The 21,755-nt window shown below is 40.1% G+C and overlaps 2 protein-coding genes across 2 annotated transcripts; both read right to left on the bottom strand.

The window, feature by feature from the left end:
• Window positions 1–1,589: 1,589 nt before the first annotated feature.
• Window positions 1,590–16,662, bottom strand: LOC101765055 (tripeptidyl-peptidase 2). The gene is made up of 34 exons (XM_004953324.4): window positions 16,100–16,662; window positions 14,934–15,012; window positions 14,743–14,816; window positions 14,292–14,401; window positions 14,126–14,206; window positions 13,875–13,961; window positions 13,656–13,798; window positions 12,760–12,910; window positions 12,559–12,681; window positions 12,267–12,350; window positions 11,968–12,155; window positions 11,390–11,564; window positions 11,157–11,278; window positions 10,974–11,053; window positions 10,535–10,593; window positions 10,086–10,240; window positions 9,472–9,650; window positions 9,044–9,156; window positions 8,805–8,975; window positions 8,532–8,660; window positions 8,358–8,458; window positions 8,155–8,272; window positions 7,707–7,786; window positions 5,840–5,912; window positions 5,664–5,749; window positions 5,504–5,555; window positions 5,281–5,412; window positions 5,015–5,083; window positions 4,701–4,793; window positions 4,134–4,226; window positions 3,539–3,637; window positions 3,350–3,442; window positions 2,851–3,000; window positions 1,590–1,901 (listed from the first exon to the last, which is right to left on the bottom strand). The coding sequence occupies exons 1-34, from the start codon at window positions 16,455–16,457 to the stop codon at window positions 1,746–1,748; spliced, it is 4,056 nt and encodes a 1,351-aa protein (XP_004953381.1). The 5' UTR covers window positions 16,458–16,662; the 3' UTR covers window positions 1,590–1,745.
• Window positions 16,663–16,993: 331 nt separating this feature from the next.
• On the bottom strand, window positions 16,994–19,585 carry LOC101764634 (probable phospholipid hydroperoxide glutathione peroxidase). The gene is made up of 6 exons (XM_004953323.3): window positions 19,226–19,585; window positions 18,857–18,933; window positions 18,072–18,133; window positions 17,815–17,933; window positions 17,311–17,478; window positions 16,994–17,221 (listed from the first exon to the last, which is right to left on the bottom strand). Exons 1-6 carry the CDS (start codon window positions 19,487–19,489, stop codon window positions 17,189–17,191), a joined length of 723 nt encoding a protein of 240 aa, XP_004953380.1. The 5' UTR covers window positions 19,490–19,585; the 3' UTR covers window positions 16,994–17,188.
• Window positions 19,586–21,755: the final 2,170 nt, after the last annotated feature.

Raw genomic sequence — 21,755 nt, 5'->3', positions numbered from 1 at the left:
GGCATAACTACGATCATGTAATAAAATCGTAAAACCTACCTTCCATGATTGAAATTGTGGCAATGAATATTAATAAAACTTCGAGCATTTACTTAAAATATCTATATAACCAAATTTATTTTCTCCACTACTTTTTAGAACTATATATGCCAGCAAACGAGTGTAGCGCGACACGAAGGCGTACCATGAGTGTTTTTGATACCGTGCTGATATGACCCAGCATGTAATACCGTCTAGACCCGAGGCGGCACGAGCGGCGAAAGGGCAAGTCCCACCTCTATTCTGGAGGCCAAGACTTAACAGGAAGGGTATAATATTTTTTTTGGTGTGGTCGTACGTTCTTTTGTTGATTCGATGTGTTCAACAGTTTGCTATTAATGTAACTGCAGCTATTGCTTAATGTTTAAGGCCCCGTTTGTATCCCAAAACTAACATTTAGCTCTCTTGTTTGAATGTCAAATAGAACTAAACACAGTAGGTAAAATTGCATAAATGCATCCCTAAGTGGTTTCAAGTTTGACATTGCAACCATAAGCCATTTCATTGCAAATACCTACCCGATTACTAAATTTTGTTGCAAAAAACCACCCCAATGGGCGGAAATTTAAACGAATCAACCCGTTTTCACCGAGATAAAGCCACTACATACCGAGATAGCATAGTCAAACTTGCCCAAGTGCTTGCATTATGTTCATTTACCAATTCACATTGAATTTTTTTTACAGATAGTGGAATCTTCTTAAAAAATATCAAGAGTATACTACTAGAAGTACCAAATTTCAGTAAAGATAACATTGGCGGTTGCTATTTTTGAAAATGTGTTCAATCGGTTAAGTTTAGGCATAATAGGTAAGTATTTGCAACAACATTAAGTAGGTGGGTGGATGTTTGTAACAAAATGATTTATGGGGGTAATGTCAAACTTGAAATGGCTTATAAGGGTGTTTATGCAATTTTACCAACATAGTAGGTTACTGCACAGATAATGACCCCCTCCGTCCCGCAAAGAGTGTTTGTCCTAAGTCAAACTGTTTTTAGGTTTGTCCTAAGTCAAACTATTTTTAGTTTGATCAAGTTTATAATGAAGAATATCAATATTTATAATATTAAATAAGTTTGCTATGAACATATATTTCATAATGAATTTAATGAAAGCATTGCTAGACATCAAACATAGGATTGTTTGACTTCGGACAGAACTAAAGGGACACTCTTTGCGTTACGGAGGGAGTAATCGATAGTTAGTCTAATATTAGTCTTAATTAGCCTTTGACTACTCCATATTTAGTCCATTAGCGCACCCAAGGCTCGCTTAGCCATCCAAACGGGCCCCAACTCACTCTGCTTATATTTCGAGACCAACTCCGGGGACGCAATCAATGCACCCCTAACAGGAAACCGGAAATGTTTTGGCACGACAACGGCCATGGCTACGTCAGTGCCCATTGCACAGATGCTCCGTGCGCAAAACTATTGATGCCGCCGCCGTCCAAACGTCGTTTGACGGTTTGACCCTAAATATGTAATCGACCACCTCGGTCTTAAAGTCAGGATTGCTCGAAAGATGCTAAACAAACAAAAAAAGAAAATAACACAAAAATCATGTAGCTTGCCTATATGCCCTTTATATTATTACTATTTAAGAGAAAATGCCAAGTAAATGACCATCGAAACAATCAACTGATGTAACAATGGCAACAATTGAACTGATTCTAGAGAATGATAGTAAAGATATGGGTTGATAATCAAAACGGAGGCAGAGTTGGGGGAAAGCGGACTTGCATCCACTGCTTTTCGTAGGTTGAAACATGGCTCCATCCCATTTCCTCGATCAACTGGATCTTCAAATCATAGAGCTTTTTCTTCGGTTCAGATTCATTTTGAATCAGGTCATTTAGAACCTGGACATCATGAAAACAGCCAATATTAGCACAAAGCTTAGATGAACCTTGAAAAACCAAAACCTAGGGACAACAGCGGTAGGAAAGTTAACAAAAAGACTTTACAAAAGTAGAAAATTAAATGTGGAAGGCCCAAAACTTTCAGGGTCCTTCAGATTTATCGACTTTGTTCTGAAATTTCTATATTATCATCCCTGTGTTGCTCAATTGCAACTACAACAGCTAACTGAATTTGTATGACAAATTATCGTTGTTGTAATGACAATTGATATAAATCCCAATGTAGATTGATGCAAATTATGCTCAAATCAAGAGTAGAATCAAAACAGAAACATGTAGTAAGACTAATAAAATTATGCAAGACAAGAAGACAGTCAGCTCAGACTAGAGACCAACACCACAAGGGAACAACATTTTGTTTTCTAAGGAATAAACCTAAAATTTCATCACTTCACATGTGTTATCCAGTGAAAATAAATAGAGGGATCACTTTTTGACTGCACCTAGCCATGTAAGCTAGCTAAAATACGCAGAAGATGTAGTGCATGAACTACAGGAATAGCAACCACTAGATCATGGTTTATAGTTACAGGTAAGTTTTCTTTTCTGCAATACCTACAAGTTTTCACTTGAACTCGCAAGCATCCAATTAAACAATTACTAATAGACAAAGTCATCTTTATATATTATCATTAAACGTAGGTGCACATAAGATATGTTACTCCCTCCGTCCCAAATTATAGGTCGTTTTGACTTTTCTAGATGCATAGATATTATTATGCATCTAGACATAGGGTATATCTAAGTGCATAACAAAGTCTATGAATCTACAAAACCAAAAGAACCTATAATTACGGAGGTAGTATTCTGCAATGTCTACCCATCTTCATGAATATAATTAGAGGATACTGCACTTGCAAATAGTAGGAAATTGGTAGGCAGAATATACCTTCAATGCTGTACCAGGCCTTCCACAGCGTCTCTCACGCAAGACAGTCAGAGTGCCATATTTAGCAGATTTAGCATCAACCCATTTAATCAATTCTTTGTAATTTTCCTCAAAAATATCTTTAGAAGATGCCTCGATAGATTCATCAGACTGTCACAAAACAAGGATCTGAATTATGACAAAAATGCATGCTTTTGAAAATTCAGTTGAAAAAATATGACACCAAGAAGAATAAATTGGAATACCAAATGGATGCAGTATAAAAAAAAATCCACATATTGACTGAGCAAAAAGTAGAAAAACTAATCTTGTTATACTTCGCAATGTTGATATAAGGTTTTCAATAATTTGAATTTCAGAAAAAAAAAGAGAGATTAATAGTAGAACATTAATGAGCAAGATACATCTAAGCTCTAGGTTTTGACACCATGAGTAAGAAATATTAAAAAAAAAGGCATTTAGGTAAAGGAATCATGAAATGCAAAGTAAGATTCTGCACCTTTAGTGACTCAATCTCTGCCAATGCAAGACCCTTCTGGTATAGTGCATCAGCGAACTGATCCCGTGTTTCTTCCAGTTTTTTCTTAAATTTCTATCGTGGAGTAAAATATTTAAGGTAGTCAGCATTCAGCAGGAGCTGGTACATTTTCACTAAAAAGGAACAAAAACAAAGTACTCATCCAATTACCTGGGCTTCTTCGTCTTCAGGGTCCGAATTTAGATATAAATACTTTGCAAGTTCCTCTTTATCGATACTGTCCACAACCTCATCAGCTGCAGTAATAACCTGAACACCAAAATAACAATGTGAAAAAAAGTAGTGGTGAATTTTTTTTTCCCGGGGTGGTGATGGGTGGGTGGGGGTGGCAGTAGGGAAAGCCCTTAATAATGAAAACGAGCTATGCAAAAGTCAAGTGAGCCAAGATCACTCCATAAGAGTAATGCGAAAAATAAGAAGCACGAAGAAGAGAATTCTAACACAGCTCTCATACTATGCTGTTGCAGATAGGTTTCCTTGGAAAAATCTATTCTCCAGTTCCGGAATACTGGTATGATTTGTCTTACCGCTAGCAGTGAGTTTTAAAAGGCATTATCTAAATGCTTTGCACCAATCACAGAGATGGCAGATGGTATTAAACAAGAAGCACAGTTTCATATGAGTACATCAAATTTGTAAATTTGTTTAAACTTTGGTATGTTCAGAAATTAGACATAAGATGCAGAGCGCCTTCCACAAAAATGCACGTCAACATAAATGAAAAGGAACATTAGTTAGTAGTTACCTCTTTTTCATGGCCAATCTTATCGTCATTTGCTTTCCGGAGTACACATTCCAAAATCTTAGCAAGCAAGGGTGTATATTTTGGATATTCTGACTGCAGCATGCCAAGAAAGGTTAACTTAGTTGGCATTGCAAAAACAAAACTGATACAATATAACTATGTACAGTTTATGATTTTGACAAGAGAAAATTGAAACAATTAATTTTTTGTGTAAAGCAAATAAATAAAGGACCGTCCAAATTTATGCTAACATGATGTGTAAAATATGTAACAAAATAATAAAATCGGAAGAAGGATGAGTCATTCAGCAGTAACTACATCTGAGGATGCTACAAAAACATCACAAAAGGAAATAATAGTCCTTGCATGCAAGATTGCCTAAAGTTTCAACTAGAAAGGAGAGTTGACATATAGTTTTTTGTTCTTAGCGAAAACAGTAGGAGAGTTGACATATGGTTAACAGAGTATTAGACAAGTGATATAATTTGTGCTATGCAGAATTTGATCTTTCTGACTACAACTAATCAGAAGGTAAATTGTTATTAAGAATTGTATGTCAACGCCTACCTTCAGAGATGCAACAAGCTCCGACCAGGCAGACTTGTCCTCCTCAGTTTCTTGCTTAAGGCTGGAAAGAAACTTTATCTTGGTGTCCCGAACCTAGTCATGCAATACATAGTAAGGATTGTGATATTCCCAGGAGTTTGAATTGCAATAAGAGAAAACCCGTAGTTATTATTAACCTAAAAAGCACGATTCGATCATTATTTCCATGTAACTGGAATCACCCCCCCCCCCAACCCACCCCCAAAAAAAAACAGGCAGCAAACACCACCCCCACCCAAATAAAAAAGAAGGATTCCAGTTAAGTGCGGACCAACCTCCTCAACTAACTGCTCAGATATGCTCTTTGTTCCAACTGAAACCCCCTTTTCTTTATCATCATTAACCTGCGAAAGCATAATCATTTTGAATACGCTGAAATATGAATGAATGAAAGTATGAAACAAAATACATTGAACATGAGGCAAATTATAGAGCACAAACATGTGTATAAAAAGTATTGGGACTTTATGGTTCCAGAAAGGATCATCATAACAGCAACCTTGGTAGAAAATAGGGAGCTGACAATTTAATTTGGTGTTACCTTTGATGGTGGAATGCTATACGAGATATTGTAAGATACTGGAGCATGCTGTTTTTGGTCATCTTTCTTGTTAAATGTGCTTACAGTACCATAGGTTATGGACCCAACCAAAACAGCCCCAGGTGGAGCATTCTGCAGAGCAATCAACAGATAACACAACAGCAAAATCACATGGCTGAGGGTATTGATATCTAACCAAAATATATGTCAAGAGGATATATACCTTTGGGAGTTGTTCTCTAGATGGAGGACTCACATAGAATGCTTCAGGTTCTCTGAAAATGTAAAGAAATGTTGCAACAAAGTGTTATTATAGTAACATAATAGCAAACATTTGAGTCAGAAGCTAGTAAGATAATAGCAAACATTTGAGTAGGAAATACCCTGGAACTAAAATTGTGGATCTGAAGGTGCCACTTCCAACTATAGGGCCATCAGGTTCAGAGTAAAAACTCAATGGAATGAAATCCTGTGATAAGGTCATAACATCTACATCAGCCATGTTGGTAGTTGCTAAATCATTATTCGAAATGTGAAACATCAGTATTAGATGGGATACCTTTTTATCTAGTTTCCTCTCAATAAACAGAACCAATTGCTTGAGTTTCTCCAAGAATTGCACATTCTCATGCCTACACCAATACATGTATTAATAAATAAACCAGAGACCATGATACATGAGATGGTTTGGAGCATCTGACATATGATAACCCTGCAAACATATCATAAAAAGGATTTCCATGTGTTGACATATAAAAGAATGTAGTGTATTTTTTTCGTTAACACAGAATGTAGTGTGTTTAAACCACAACCAGAACGCAGAAGTTAGTATTTAGGGCATGTTTGGTTGGTATACTAAGGTTGCCACCATTTGCCACAAATTTTTGCCAAGCTAGCCTAAGGTTAGCTCACCAAATTGCTTGCCACACTTTGGCTAGCCTAAGAATCTTGCCACACCTTTTTTAAGTCATTGATGTGTGGGGCCAAGCTAAAAGAAAAGGAATCTTGCCATTGTTTGTGGCTAGAACCAAACAGCTACTAAGGGGGTGTTTGGATACACCCCCCTAAACTTTAGTACCTGTCACATCGGATGTTTGGATACTAATTAGGAGTATTAAATATAGTCTAATTACAAAACTAATTACATAGATGGAGTCTAATTCGCGAGACGAATCTATTAAGCCTAATTAGTCCATGATTTGACAATGTAGTGCTACAGTAACCATTTTCTAATGATGGATTAATTAGGCTTAATAGATTCGTCTCACGAATTAGTATAGGGGTTCTGCAGTTAGTTTTATAATTAGCTCATGTTTAGTCCTCCTAATTAGCGTCCGAACATCCGATGTGACCCTCCTAAAGTTTAGTACCTCGCATCCAAACACCCCCTAAGTACTAACTTGGTCAAACTTGCCTAACCTTAGGCTTGGTTTGGCTTCAAGCCAAACAGCCACAGAACAAGAAGAGCATGAAAATAATGCACAACTTACCCTTTTAGGTAAGAAGACATAAAAATTAACCCTATCTTTGCTCATCTTGTGGTTAAACTCTCCACTTGTGGTCCGGAGGTCCTGGGTTCGAACCAGCCTCTTCTCAGAATTTTAAAAGAATTTTGCAAGGGTAAGGCTGTCTAGGAATTCCCTTCCCCAGACCCCACCTTGTGTGGGAGCTTTCACACTGGGTAGCCCCCCCTATCTTTGCTCATCTAATTAAAGATTCATCTCTTGTATCCTTATCACTGTCAACAATAGTCAAAATTTGCACCCTGACAATCTTTTTTTCTTCTTTTGTAGAAGGATTTAAAGATGTATAGCAAGAAAAACAAGAGGAAAGGAGTTGCATGTGAGTAATAGGAAGCTCAATCTTTAGTAAGCAATAATCTTTTGTTTTCTATAGCCATAAATCCAGTGCATGCCATCAGGGAAGTTCCTAACTCATAATTTGCCAGTGGATAACAATTACTCCATTTTCAATCGGCGCCATATCCAGATAGGAAGCTCAATCTTTACTAAGCAATAATCTTTTGTTTTCTATAGCCATAAATCCAGTGCATGCCATCGGGGAAGTTACTAACTCATGATTTGCCAGCAGATAACTGATAACTCCAGTTTCAAACGGTGCCGTCCAGATATCAAAGGACATCTAGCAATAGCATGGTATGAAGAGATTTGAAATCCGATGGTAGAGTGAGACATGACTAATTCAGTGGTAAATAATCGATGTCAATATATAGGTTGTTATAACTGAAATATTCAAGTTTCAAAAATCAGTATCAACCGCTTGGAATAAATTAAGATTCAGCAGGCAGGTTAGAAATCTCGGTCTGGGTAACGTACAATCAACACATTTACATATTATTAAAAACAAAATGAGGCTAAACAAATATGAGAATGCATAGAGATACCTAGTAGGTGGCAGAGATTTACCTTATGTACAGTTGCAGTGTGTATTCTCCTTTTGAAAGTTTGACATAACTAGGGTAGACATCGCCAGAAGAGTAAACACGCTGCTTAATGCAAAGAGAACAGTTCTGTCAATTTTTCTGCCCCCTATGTCCACAGCCACAGTTCTGTGGGAAAAATTGACCCTACACCAAAATTTAATTGACTAACTAAGCCATGCATCACTTGATACTTCCATAGTTTATCTCACATATTAGTAAAGTTGTGTTTTAAAGAAGAGTGGAATGAGAGTGAAAACACAAATAATAACTCAGATAATTTTACAGGTACATCCATGCAGATCAGGGAAAAGATGAGAATGCTTTAATCAAAACCAGAGAAATAATCAATGGATAGAATATCTAAATTCCCCATCACTGAAGAGGGACGAATAAGTTAAAGAAACAATTTTCTGAAAGGAAAATAAATGCACCTTGTTTGAATCTGATATTCTATAAAACTGAGACTCAAACTTGTTGTCATATATTCTGTTGTTAAGTAGTGGCACGTGGGGCTTTACTTCAGCACTGTCCTCTAGTTTGAACTTGTAACTGCAGAAATTCAGTCAGTCAAAGAAAGTTAAAAAAAAGTCCTGACAAGAATGTAGAGCTATGTCAGAAGCAAATATCAACTCACGTTAAGGTCAGTGCAATAACTTGCTTGCCAGAGGGTAATCTATCACGGTCAGTGGGAAGTGAAGAAAGATTACACTCCACAGGTCGATAAGGCGTCTTGATCTGCAAGCTTAAAAATCAATATATGGAAATAAAACTGAAACTCTTCACAGGCTTCTACAGATTCTCGACTTACCTTGTTAAGGGTGGCAACAGGAGCAAGCTTCTCTGATGCTAGAAGTGATCTAGCAACTATACGCAAGGGTGACTCACTGCCATCAAGGGCAATTACTTTCTGATCAATGCATATTCCATGGAACACAATCTGCAATTTGAAATAAATGTACTCAGCATGGAAACAGATGATATTAACGAGTGCCTCACAACTCAATTTACAAATCCATCTAGGAGCCCAAGGATTAAGGTTGATCAGGAGAAGAAAAAAAACTATTCATGTAGATAGAAGTACCTCAAAATCAACACAAGTAGGTTCGTGGCTAGCAATTCCGCTAGACCAGAACTGGGCTATTGACAATTCCAAAGTTAAGCCACCTTCTACAGGAAAACTGAAATTTTTTGAAGAAGGTGAAGAGAAACTAACAGCAGCCTCCCATTTGATAGGTCGCTTCAGTGGACAGATCTGGCATATTTGATGTTAGATATTGCATCTTAGAAATAGGAACTAAGATAAAATCTTATGTGGTATACCTGAACAGTGTCCAAAAAGAACTTTCTAGGAGTATCAAAAGCTGATGTCCGCATGGTAACTTCTGCCCATGAAGCTCCAAAAGGCACATTTATGAACCTCCTTTCAATATGACCTGTAAGCAAGGAAAAATATATAGGTAACCAAAATAGATGGAGTTTATTAAATCTCTAAACTATATAAATAGAAATTGGACAAATATAGTGTGAGCAAGAGTTCCAAAAAACTCATGAAAATACTAGTTTCTGAACAAAATGCACCGTGTGAGAGAGATGGGGGTTGCACCATTTAGCCAGTGACCGGCTGAATAAGTAAATACTTTGGCAGACCTTTATAGGCAAAAATATAAGCATCCAAAAATAATTTGAGCACACGGACATATAATTTAAGAAAAAATAAAAATTTGTAAGAATGTGACAAAAATGAGTACCAGATCTAAACGAAAGGTTTGTAATTGACAATAATGGTGGCTCTCCCAGTAGAGTAATAGGCTTTATTACAGTAATTGGCACGCGGAAAATGGGTCCACGCCACGGTGCTTTGTAATCTATGCCATAAACTTCATAATAGTGAAGGCCATTGCTGATATTAGCAGGATTGACAACAATGCTGCAAAAAGGCAAAGCAAAAACAAATTAAGAAGTTTCACTTGACAGAATTAACATCGCATATTGATCAAAAGATTCAGATTTACTACTAGCGTGCAAGTCTAAATTGAAAGAGTATGTGTTTCATTCGCCAGGTTTATGGTTTGATATGAAACTACATTTAGCATTCAATTGAAGAGCTTTTACACGTTAAAATGCCATGTGCTATCACTTCAACAGAAGTCTGTGATAATAAGTTAATAACCACAGTCCATTAGCAAAATCATGTATTATCATCACTCATGGCCATATGATCTATATACACCAATAATTATATTTTTGTACATGTTCACATAAACTGAAAATCTCAATAAGTATGGAAGAAACATTATATTAAAGTTCGACAAATGAAAGAAAAAAATAGAATCATCTAGCTGCATAGACAAAAGGTACCAACTTGAAACTGCGCCCATTGTTTGTCACCAATATATATTCAGGAATTTGAATAACAGAGGTATCAGTTGAATGCAGCTGCAGGCACTCCTCAAAAGGAACCAATTGCTCCAGATTACTGGCATCCTCATGAAATTTAGGGTCAAGTTGAACAGTCCACTGAAAAGTGAAACATGATTCTAGTTATGAATATAATAGAAACTTATAGAATATAGATCACACTCTTTTGTGCTGCCCTACCCCTACAGAGGAGAAAAATAGAAAAAAAAAGTTATAAAAAAGAAGTTATAACTTTTCAAATATTAAAGAATCCTACACTTCTACTATCCTATTACAGAAGTTAAAGCACCATCTTCCTTTGGTCAATGACACTGCTGGCACCTCCAGCCTCTTTTCCAGAAAGGAAAAATACAAGCATGATAGGGTAACTAAAACAGGTTAGCAGGAACTGACCTCACTTGTTTGGTGACATGCATTACTCCCCCGAAGGTATATTCCTCTTAATTTAGGAACTGCAAGGCGGACATGCTGTCATGTTATCCAACTCCAACACATAATATATCAACTGAACATCAATAAATAATACAGATATTTAAGCTTGTTTGTCAATAAAAGCAATAACAGATGTTGAGATTGCATCATTATTCAAGACTAGAAACAATATAGAATTAAAAAACATGAAAACGTCATACACAGCCGCATGCAACATTCCATTACTACAAATGATAACTTCAAATAAAGCATAAACATGATGCAAATTAGAGAAGTTTTAGTGAGAAAAAATGACTAAAAAGAAAAGAAAGGGAACCTTAGGATTTGATCAAATGAGATTCCAAGAACACTTGGAAGAAGATTTATTAGATGAAATACTAAAAACAGATAGGGCACTTACTTGACTTTCCAACTTGAGTGATTGAGATTCTATAAGAAACAAGTGGCAACTTCTTTGCGTGCTGTGTATATTCAAAAGCCCTGCCAAATCAACACTATGACGTCAACTGAAATTTCAACCCCATCAGATCACAGAGGTTTCCTCACAAAGCATAACATGGAAGAGACAGCTGCAGCAACTAACCTATCAACTTGCAAAAGCCCATTTCCTGTAGTCAGTTTCTCCTCAGGTGCATTACTTATACATGCAGCTGTATTCTCAATTGCTTTCCTTACAGAATAAGGGCTTAATGGAATGCCTTCGGCCTGAAATATATTCCAAATTAGAAGAGCTAGTACTGTTTTGTCTTGCTTTATCAAGCATAAAAAAGGTTAATTGCATTGCATTAACAAAAAAGAAACATTGGCCACACAAACCTTCATGCCGCTAACAAGAAGAGCTACCCCACCACAGGCAGAAGGAGATGCCATGGAAGTGCCATTCATAAGCATGCGAGATTGAAGCGTCCAAGTTGGTACAGGAGCAACTGCCCCACCAGGTGCACTAATGGAGACACCAAGATCCCCATCAGCAGTAGGGCCTCGGCTAGACCTTAAATTTCCAATAACAGATTCAATGTTACTGTCTAAAAACAGGCACAGTTGTAGCAAACCAAATGTCAGTCAAGCCAATTAAAGAATCTAGAATTTGCCACCTATCTTATGAGAATCAAGCAGAAGCAATACCACAAGAAACCTTTTTCTTGCATTCTTTTCTAACAATTACCTTCACTAGGAGTCTAGGACAAGTATAATATTTGTGCTTTGGTTTACTTTCAAAGAGAAAGTAGAAGCTAAGCCCAAGCAAACACGCCTGATGTTCAATTCCACGGTTGTACCAGACTTATTTTAATTGCACAATATATATTTTCATCCATAATAAGATGACATAACATGAAATTGTTGGTCAGGTGTATCATAAAATACCATGAAAGAATTACAGACTAACAACATACCAGGTGTATTCCATCCCCTCAGCTGGTGGTTGTACAACACAGTGAGCTCCAGCAGCCATAGCTGGTGAAACATAAGCACCAACACCAATTATGGTTGTACTAGTCCCACCAGGAGCACCAACAGTGTTTAAAGCAGGTCCACTGTTTCCAGCACTACTAATGAATATAATACGATGCTTGTCCACAACCTGTGAAACAATATAGACTTTCAGCTACATTTCCACAAGCATTCTAAGATAGAATACTGGAACCCAAGAATACATATGGATAAGAAATAACAATGTAGTAAAGGATCTCACCTCATTAGAAAGATCAATGAATCTGCCATAGTCAGGAAGAATTGTAGGCTCTCCATAGCTCATATTAATCAAATCACATTTGTGCTGGATGTCAGAATTTAAGGAATCAGTTCATGGAAAAAATCGTAAGATTCAATGGAGTGCTGAGGATGTTTTAGTCGAATAGGTATTCCTCAACCATTAAGCACTTCATCAGGATGTGGTATGAAGGTAGTGTTCAATTGACCACAAGCAAATGCATTTTGCAATTCACACCAATAAATAATATACAAAATGGCAGAAGTATTATTACCTCTACTGCAGCTATCAAGGCCCTAACCAGGCCTGTCCCTGTCTCCATTGATCCTAAGCGGGTGTCTCCAATCTTACACGAAATCAATTGTGCTCCAGGTGCAACTCCATTCAGCAAAGGTTCCTGTGCAAGAACATATCAACACAACAGTGCATTTTGCAATTTTCATATAACGAGAAGCCAATGATTAAAGTAACGTACATCTGGATGAAATGCAGCAGCAATGCCCGCGACATGAGTAGCATGCGGAGAGCAGTCAGTTACTATACTAACGAGGTTCCCATCATCGTAAATGTTTGCTACAAAAGAGCAAGCATCTAATTTGCTAAAAATTGCATATTTTCGTTCAAGCCTGCAAAAAAAATATAGTAGATCAGACATTCATATGATATCAGAAACATATTGCTCAATATAAGAATGACAATGGGTACCAAACAGAAGTGAAAATAAAGATAAAAGGTTATGTTTGAATGGCTAGTCATTCAGTAGACATCTAAACTGCATATAAACCTGAAGCTAGATAATACGGTCATATACAAATATGAAAGCAGCCAGAAGCCCCAACCACAATAAGGGGTACACTAGTAACGGTATATAGAAAGTCTACAAAAATAGAGTTAGAATGATCTCTGGTTAAGGCTTAGAAACAAGTAGAGCTTACATTCCGGCATACAAACATTCATGCATATAGGTGCATTAAAAACCTTCTTTACACTACAACTGGCTCCTAAGATACAGAGTTCACACTTTGACACCAGCACTATAAAATTAGAGTGTCATATATTGAACTAGAAAATCGACCATTAGATTCGTTCATTTGAATACTTAATATGCTTTCATTAAACACTTCCTTTTTGTTCAAAGGGTGGACGTTGCAAAACCATATAAAATTACCATGGAAAGAGTATTTATTAGCACCCTTTAGAAACTAGAAGACTAGAATCATTGGTAAATGAAATACAATTCATTCAAACAACATGCAGCTAAGCATGGGCTATACACTACAATAAAACAAAGCCAGGATAAGAAATGAACAAGAACTGTGTAAGGGACTACTGCATCTACTTAACAACACAATAACACAAAATTAACCATACCTGTAGTTTGTCAACGGAACAAAGTCTGCTAGTTTTCCGCCATTATTTTTACCCTCAAGGGTTTGGGTATCAACAGCAACCCTCCAAACATCACCATCATGCCATGCAACAATATCAATCACAGGTCCCTTGTCATCATAACCCTACAAAAACAGAAGGAACACATTACACTATAAGCCAGCTAGAAAAGTTCCTGCGCATTATATGTGTTTTTCTTACTTCAGCTTGTTTCCTCAGGTAATCAAGTCTGCTTTGCAAGTCTTCATGAGCCTTCTTCAGCGTGGCATCATCAGGCTTAGTGTGTTTCTGCAGCCATTATCATCAAAGGTGAGAACTTCTGAATGTGCAATTAACAATGCTCCCTGCAGCAGTACTTGTCTACACTGCAAAGAGCTGAATGCAGTACATACAGTAAAAAAGCAAATAAGCAGGAGGGGAGAATCAATGTTGCAATCAGAATGGACGTGAACCTTTTCAAATTCATTCAGCTGCTTCAGAGCATCAGAAATTGCTTCCTGGTTTTCCTCATCCCATTTCTTCTTTCTTTCTTTCTGAAGTAGTGGTGGGTAAATGCTTGTTAAGATCTCAACTTCAATATAAAAAATTTAGAATGCAGACACTGAAAAATAAGTTTACCTTCAATCGAGATGTAAGTGTATAAGTAAACAGTTCATATATCAATTTACAGCCAACATGCCACTCTTGAGAAGGGTTCTTCCACGAGGAGTTTACAACCAAACGAGCACCTGGGTGCAAACAGAGCTTAGCATATCAGGGAAGAACAGGGGAATGCCAATCAGAATATGGATCCTACTGGCGACACAGCTTTGACAAGACAAGGAACATTCAACCAATAGTAAACTAAAATATGACTGGTAGATGATGCCTTAAGAATTTATATTGTACATGCTAAAATTAGGGCAACATGACAAAATGAAAACCTCAACAGCCTAGTGTCATAACTCATAACAAGTAAAAGTTCATGCTCCAAAACATTTTTACTATTTCAAAAAAAAGTTAAGCATTTAAATTCTACCTTTTGAGAAGAACAAGAAATAACACAGAATCTAAACACAATTTGACCAACCTGAAGCACCAACAATAGCACCATCAGCATCAGCTTTCACCACTTTGGATGTGTCAACATCACCACTACCGGTGCTGCATTTAGGAGCATAAATGTACTTGAATCAATGAACACATCGTTCAAGAGAAGTTGTCATATAGAAAATAAAAAGACAAGAACAGATAAGCAGATGCTGGAAATGTCAATAGTACCAATCAATAACATCAAGGATTTTAGGTTTTCCATCTGAAGTAGTCTGCAACCCAGCAGCAGCTGGATCAACTCCAGAATCTGTCACGTTTACAAGTCACATCAGCACAACACAGCTAGGAGAATCAAAGCCTATCAAATGCATAGAATTGCTCCCAAAATCAAACCTGTCGTAGATCACCCAACTACCCTAGACTCAAGCTGTGCCCAACTGCCCATGCTTTGAATTCATTCTTGCCTAAACAATAAACTTTCCAGAGGAATATCTAATGCAGATGTAACAGCCTCTGACTAACTGTTTATTTATCTTAATATTACCAAACTATGGTTGTTTATTTTAACAAACTTGGTTGTGTTTCTTTAGTAAAACAAACACTCATGAAAACAGGTAAATGCTTATCTGAACCATACAGCAAGTAAGCAAAGGAACCCCATAAGCTGCAAGCAGGATTCTATAAAAAAAATTATATCCTGCCAAATTCAATTGACTCCACAGACCATGAATCTCATATATAAGACAAAGATCGCACTATAAGTGCTAGGTTAAGCCACAAATATCAAAAACACAAATATGCTCCACAAAATTCAGAGAGGCTGTAAAAGACTTTAACTAGTAAATAAAACCCACAGAGCCCAACTAAGGCCCCGTTTGGAGCCTTAGGGCTAAACTTTAGCCCTATGTTTAGATGCTAATTAGGAGGACTAAATATGAGCTAATTGTAAAACTAATTACATAAGTCGTAGCTAATTGGTGAGTAGAATCCATTAGTCCTAATTAGCATCTAAACATAGAGCTAAAGTTTAGCCCCAAGGCTCCAAACGGGCCCTAAGTTGATAAATACAAAAACCCTGCAGTAACAGAGAAAACTCAAGCTACACGGTTCAGTAACCACTTAAACACTGAAAGAGTGCAAGCCACACAAAGCTATGAACCAAACCTCAGTGAACTCCACTCTTCCATTGACGACATGCGTATGATAGTATCACCTACTTAAAACCTTGAGCCTAACAGATCGCACCGAACACCTCAATCGTACCACATCGGCGAAAACACCAGCCTCCAGGCTCCTTGTGAAGTCAACTACAGCCAACCCAACCCATAGGGGGCAGCGCTAAGCAATTTTACGCATCGGCTGGTTGGAGAATGGAGAGCAAGGGGGACACTCACCGAAGATGGCGATGAGCGCGCCGCGCCCATCGTACTCGGGGTGCGCGGCGAGGAAGCGGTCGACGCCGATCTCCTTCTTCGGCATCAGCGACTCGAGGAAGGAGGGCTCGGTGAGGCGGAACCCACCCGCGGGGGAGGCGGCGGCGGTCGTCTCCTCGGCTGGCGGCGGCGGCGAGGAGGACGACGAAGGCATCGCGGTGGCCGCGACGCCGCTGCTCGGGCTCGGGCCTCGAGTCGTAACCGCCGCCGCGACTGCGCTGGTGGTGGTGCCGAAGTGGAGTGGACCGGAGCAGGCGGAGACTGCGAGGAGGAGGCGCAGGTGGGCGTGGGCGACGGGTTTATGTAGCGACGGCCACATGATTCGGTCCTGCCACCTCACGTTTCCGGGATTTGAGTTTTTAATTTGAAAGTTCGTCGACTTTATAATCGTGGAATCTGCGTGGAAAGCTTAGCTTCTGAAAACGATGATGAGGTGATGAGTGGGAAATTGGAGTGGAGATACGAGTAATGCTGCATTGGAGATTTGGAGCTGTGGAGCAACAATGGAGAGACCGTGCCGGCCGCCCGGTGGCTTTTGAAGTCTGGCTGGCGGCCGGTGGTTGGCTGGGGCTGATGGAGCGTGGCGGGTAGGCGGGCTAGCCGCTAGCCAGGTGCCGAACAGATAATCTGGGTGCTATCCTAGCAAAATAGCAGGAAAAATCGCGGAGGTACGGGGAAAGGCAAACTGGATCCATAAGAATTCATAGTTCAAATCATCACAATTTTGAAATTCCCACTTCAAACATGAAAAAAAATGCGGCCGTCAAATTAAGCCCGTTTGGTCTTTAGCGAGAGTTGTTCTGATATTTACCTGGCTCTGACGAGAAGGCCCGCAAGATATGCCCCATGTCAAAATTTGACTCTCAGAAGTCTCAACAAGAGACATCATGCATTGCATCGAATTTATTAGATGGCATTTACCACAAGACAGGGCAGGCAGAGGACAGTAAAAACATCTCAGTTCTAAGTACAGCTTTATTACAACATTACTAAAGCATCAGGTTCCCAATGCAATGCAGCACTGCAGCTAGTGGCTCCAGTTTACAAGGTTTAAGAACCTCCAAGTAGCTTCTTGATGTCCTTCTGCAAAGATGCACAAATGTTAGTGCCATATATATGATCATGTAAGAAAGCACGATGAGGGGAGCACAAATCATACTGGTGCAACGTACCTCGATGCTGAGTGGGGAAGTGGTCGGTGCGTACCGCTCCACAACACGCCCCTCTTTGTCAACCAAGAACTTGGAGAAGTTCCACTTGATATTCTCACCAAAGAGACTGCCTTTGCTGGACTTCAGGAACTTGTAGATGGGTGCAGTGTTGTCACCATTGACATCAACCTAACAAAAAATGGAAGTTAAAACTCCAATCCATTTGATGCTAATCAGAATCACAAGTACAAGCATATGAACAATTATATTGCGTGCATAAATTAAACAATAAAACTGGTCCCTAACTCCCACAATTGTGTTCGGAAACAATTGTCAGACTGCCTAGAACAGGAGATAAGTTCAGAGATCACATTTCACCCAGACATACAAAATGGAGAATACAGAATAGTAGCCAGGTCGAATTTCCTTGATCAAAGCTGGTTATGGATGGTCAAGTTGATTGTTGTTTTGTTTCAGATTAATACATATAAAGGAGAAAGGAAAAAATACTGTGGGCAAATTTACCTTGTCAAAAATTGGATACTCAGCCTTGAAGCGAGTGCAAGCAAACTGGACGATCTCCTCATTAGTGCCAGGTTCTTGCCCACCGAACTGGTTGCATGGGAAAGCAAGGATCTCAAAACCTGAACTCACATCAAATCGACAACAGCATTTAGCACATAAATAAACATGATTTAACATGACAGAATTGATCTATATGAGCAACAGTGCATGCACACTCCATGATTAAGGAATAACAAGGCACAAGATTAGATACTTGCCTTGGTCCTTATATTTCTCATACAATTGGCTCAGCTCTGTGTAGTTGGAATTGGTCAAGCCGCTGCAACGACAAGTAGCTTTGTTAATACAAAAGTAATATACACAATCTTATACATTTCTACACCTGCACTTCAAAATTAGGCATAAAAAGACTTTCTCCAAAAGATATATATTCCTTAGCTTACAAACAGAAACAGAAAAAATAACATGACACTTAAATCTGCATAAATGATCCATTGACAGGAGGCCCAACATTTAAATGTTCATCTGAAACCAAGTTATCTGCTTAACAGGCTAATTCTTCTGAGATGTATAATTCACTCAAACGTCGACCCTCAAGTAAAGGAACTACTATGGCCCTCAGGGTGCACGCTTAGCACAAAATATTTCAAGGTAAAATTTTAGGCTTGAATATGCTAAGTTTCCATGACAAGAATAAATTGTAAATCTACATTTGCCAGCTAATTTTAGGCTTGAATATGCTAAGATTCCATAACAAAGCATAAATTGTAAGTCTCCATTTGCCAGCTTCCTCCCACTAATCCACTTAACGTAAATCTCAAAATTTCAAAATAAACTGAGATAATATAACTAAATGAGCATATGCCGCTTATAAGATTCAAAAGCACTCTCCTAGGGCCAGTTTCACCATGAAACACTGATCATTTCACCATGAATAAAAGAATCACATATTCACATGATGCATTCCACAAAACTTCTGAAACCATGATCAATTTTACCACAGAACAGGAAATGGTGTGAAGAAGGCGGTGATAATCGGTACCACTGGGATGCAACATTAACGATGAGCAGGACCTTCCCCTTGTAGGTGCTCAGGTCCACATCTTTCCCGCTAGCATCCTGCAAGCAACAAAAAACAGGTAGTCTTAAGGATAAGAATTCACACAGTATGGTAGCACCTCCGCAACAACCAGAGACTTTGGGGAACGAGACAATATTCAAACGACAACTAGATTACTAGAATATTGACTTAAATAATACAACAAGGGTTGAATAGCAGCGAGATCAGGGAGGGATCGATGTGGAAATGCTGAAGTCCGCGAGGACATGAATACAAACTTCGAACTACTCTCACTTTCAAAAGGAAAGTGGGTATCGATTTTCTATAGAGACGATTGAGCCATTTGCGTACCTTGACGGTGAAGTCGTGGACGGAGGAGGCGGAGGAGGCGGCGGCCATGCTGAACAGCGCGAACCCGCCGGCGATCGGGCGCAGTACGAGCGGCGAGACCACGGCGGCGGCGGCGCGGGGGAAGCGCGGGCAGTAAGGGGACGAAGCAAAGGGGCTAGCGAGGCGAGGGTGGCGGCCGTACCGCGGCGGCGTGGCGGAGGAGCAAGGGGTGACGACGGCGGCAGCGCGGAGGCGAGAGAGGAGCGGGGCGGGGCGTGGGGGCATCGGGGATCGGGCCGCGATTTATACCAGTGCGGCGGAGCCGGTGAGGAGCGCGTGTGAGAGAACTGATGAATGAAATCACGGTATCTTGCGTCGGTCACCGCTCAGGTATCCTTTCCAAAAAAAGAAAAGAAAAGAAAAGGGAAAATCTTGCGGCGGAGGCGTGGGCACGGATGCGTCTTGTTGGCGGTTGCCGCAGATGAGGGAGGGCTCTACCTCTCGCCACGTCCCACGCGGGCCCGGGCGGGATCTGGGCTGGTCAAACGTCAAAGCGCAGGCTTCCGCCGTCCGATCGGCATCCGACGGTTCGTCACGGCGCGTTCTTCACGCGGGTCAAACCCAGTGTAACGTTTAGCTGATTGCGGTGCCCTAAGCGCGCGACAAAGAGACATGGACAACACTAGCTGTGCTATACGAAAACGTGCATTAGTTACATATGGTTATTGCATTATTGGAAGCGGGACAAACTATGCCGTCTTCGCGAGACTGCAAGAGCAAGTTTAATTTTAGCTATAAGCCAAGCCAAATTAGCAAGGGTAAGTGTAGAGCCTAATACATACAATAACTAGTCTCTTTCACATCTGCTAACAATTGGTATTTTTATTTGTACGGGTCCACAGCTAGTTTGGAGAAGATCGGAAGAGGAAAGAAGGCAACAGTGGAGGTGGCGGGACCTAGCAGTGAGAAAGGATTCTTGAGTGCGTGTTGAGCTGGCCGAAGGGTGCAGCGACAAGCTCACTCTTCTCTCTCATCCACCTCCGCAAAAGCATGACGACATGTCGGTCGATTCGTCTGTTATTGGACCTGCTCTAACGGTGCCAAAAGTGGCATCTCGATGATCCCTTCTGACGGTGCATGTGGTGACACCAAGTAGGCGTTGGAGCATCTATATGGGGCAGAAACTTCTCTTCGCCATTATTCGAAACGAAACTTCTCTTCTCGATCCTTACAAGAAGAAGAACACTATTGGATATCGTGGACTTCTGGTGACAGGCTGAGAGGAGTGTATTCTGAGCATCTTCCTTCGATCACCCTTGTATTTCGAAGTAAATGCTAATGTTTTTTTAAGTAAAAGTCAATGGTAATGTAAATATGGTCCATTATTCGTATCCGTCGCAGTGTATTGACGGACATAATCTTGTCTAGTAGCATATGTAAATTGTAAACTTAGGGTGTCAAAGTCACATGGGCAACGCCGCAACGAGCTCTACAGCGAGCACGGAAGGCGGCAACGCTAGGAAATTGTAAAACCACATGTACATGTGACCACATGACTTATCTTAACCGTTGATTTCTCTACATCCAACCGTTAGTCTACTACCTACCCATGTACTTCTTACCTACCCATAATCCATCTCACCATTGATTCAAAAATGAATGACTTGGATAGCTCATGTGGTCACATGTAGAAGTGAAAAATCCATGTTGGACAACTGCTGCAATGCAGGCACGCAGTTGCAACTTGTAATGCAGTCATGCAGCATTCCAGCCTCCAGGCCTCCAGCGGCAGCCTCCAGGGGCAGGTTCACATTCCTTATCAAAGAAAAGCGCTTTCCGTTAAACTTCCATGTCAATCGATGACACTGCAACGGCTAACATCGAACTTCACGGTTCACTCGTAGCTCATCAGCTCATGCTGTATACTCGTACTTGTATTCATCATGCATGCTGACGTCAATGGCCTAGCGTACCTCATCATAGGATGAGAGTGGGGCGGTCTTTGCCGCGAACCCGCCGGCTCAACCCGCGCCGCGAACCTGCATATCCCGCGCCGCGCGCCCGCATCGCTGAAGCGGACTACGCGGCTCTGCCCGCGCCCCGCGGTACGCCGGTACCCGGCGGCGCCGCAAGCCCGCGCCCCATCCCTTGCGGCGCGCGACATGAGCGGGCGGTGGACCTGCAAAACTCCCTTGCCAATCAGACTACGCGGACCGCTCGCGACATCAGAGCTGCATGGATTGGATTGAGCATCTTTATTATACACGGCAACAAACCATAGATTAGCGATGCAAGTAATTTCTTTGCTGGCTTTTCAATTAGTCACCACGCTCCACGCGGGTGTCAACGGCAGCAAGATCCGACTGCCGGTATGGCAAGCTGCATCCGCAGAAAGGAGATGAAGGTCGTGATTTTGGCCTGGTTTGGTTCCATTTGCTTATTTTTAAGCAAGTGTCACATCAATGTTTAGATACTAATTAGAAGTATTAAACGTAGACTATTTACAAAATCCATTACATAAGTGGAGGCTAAATGGCGAGACGAATCTATA

This window comes from Setaria italica, chromosome I, assembly GCF_000263155.2.
Source record: "Setaria italica strain Yugu1 chromosome I, Setaria_italica_v2.0, whole genome shotgun sequence".
Taxonomy (NCBI): domain Eukaryota; kingdom Viridiplantae; phylum Streptophyta; class Magnoliopsida; order Poales; family Poaceae; genus Setaria; species Setaria italica.
This window is presented reverse-complemented; position numbering and strand designations above follow the sequence as displayed.

What these genes read in the sequence shown, in the direction of transcription:
- LOC101765055 (XM_004953324.4), bottom strand. Translation starts at nt 16,457, where the DNA reads ATGTGGCCGTCGCTACATAAACCCGTCGCCCACGCCCACCTGCGCCTC. An exon ending in CCTTGATAGCTGCAGTAGAG is followed by an intron (nt 12,351 to 12,558) that starts GTAATAATACTT and finishes TCTGACATCCAG; the next exon opens with CACAAATGTGATTTGATTAA. An exon ending in CTACTTGTGTTGATTTTGAG is followed by an intron (nt 8,661 to 8,804) that starts GTACTTCTATCT and finishes TTCAAATTGCAG; the next exon opens with ATTGTGTTCCATGGAATATG.
- LOC101764634 (XM_004953323.3), bottom strand. Translation starts at nt 19,489, where the DNA reads ATGCCCCCACGCCCCGCCCCGCTCCTCTCTCGCCTCCGCGCTGCCGCC. An exon ending in TGAGAAATATAAGGACCAAG is followed by an intron (nt 17,934 to 18,071) that starts GCAAGTATCTAA and finishes ATGTGAGTTCAG; the next exon opens with GTTTTGAGATCCTTGCTTTC. An exon ending in CTTCCCCACTCAGCATCGAG is followed by an intron (nt 17,222 to 17,310) that starts GTACGTTGCACC and finishes GCATCTTTGCAG; the next exon opens with AAGGACATCAAGAAGCTACT.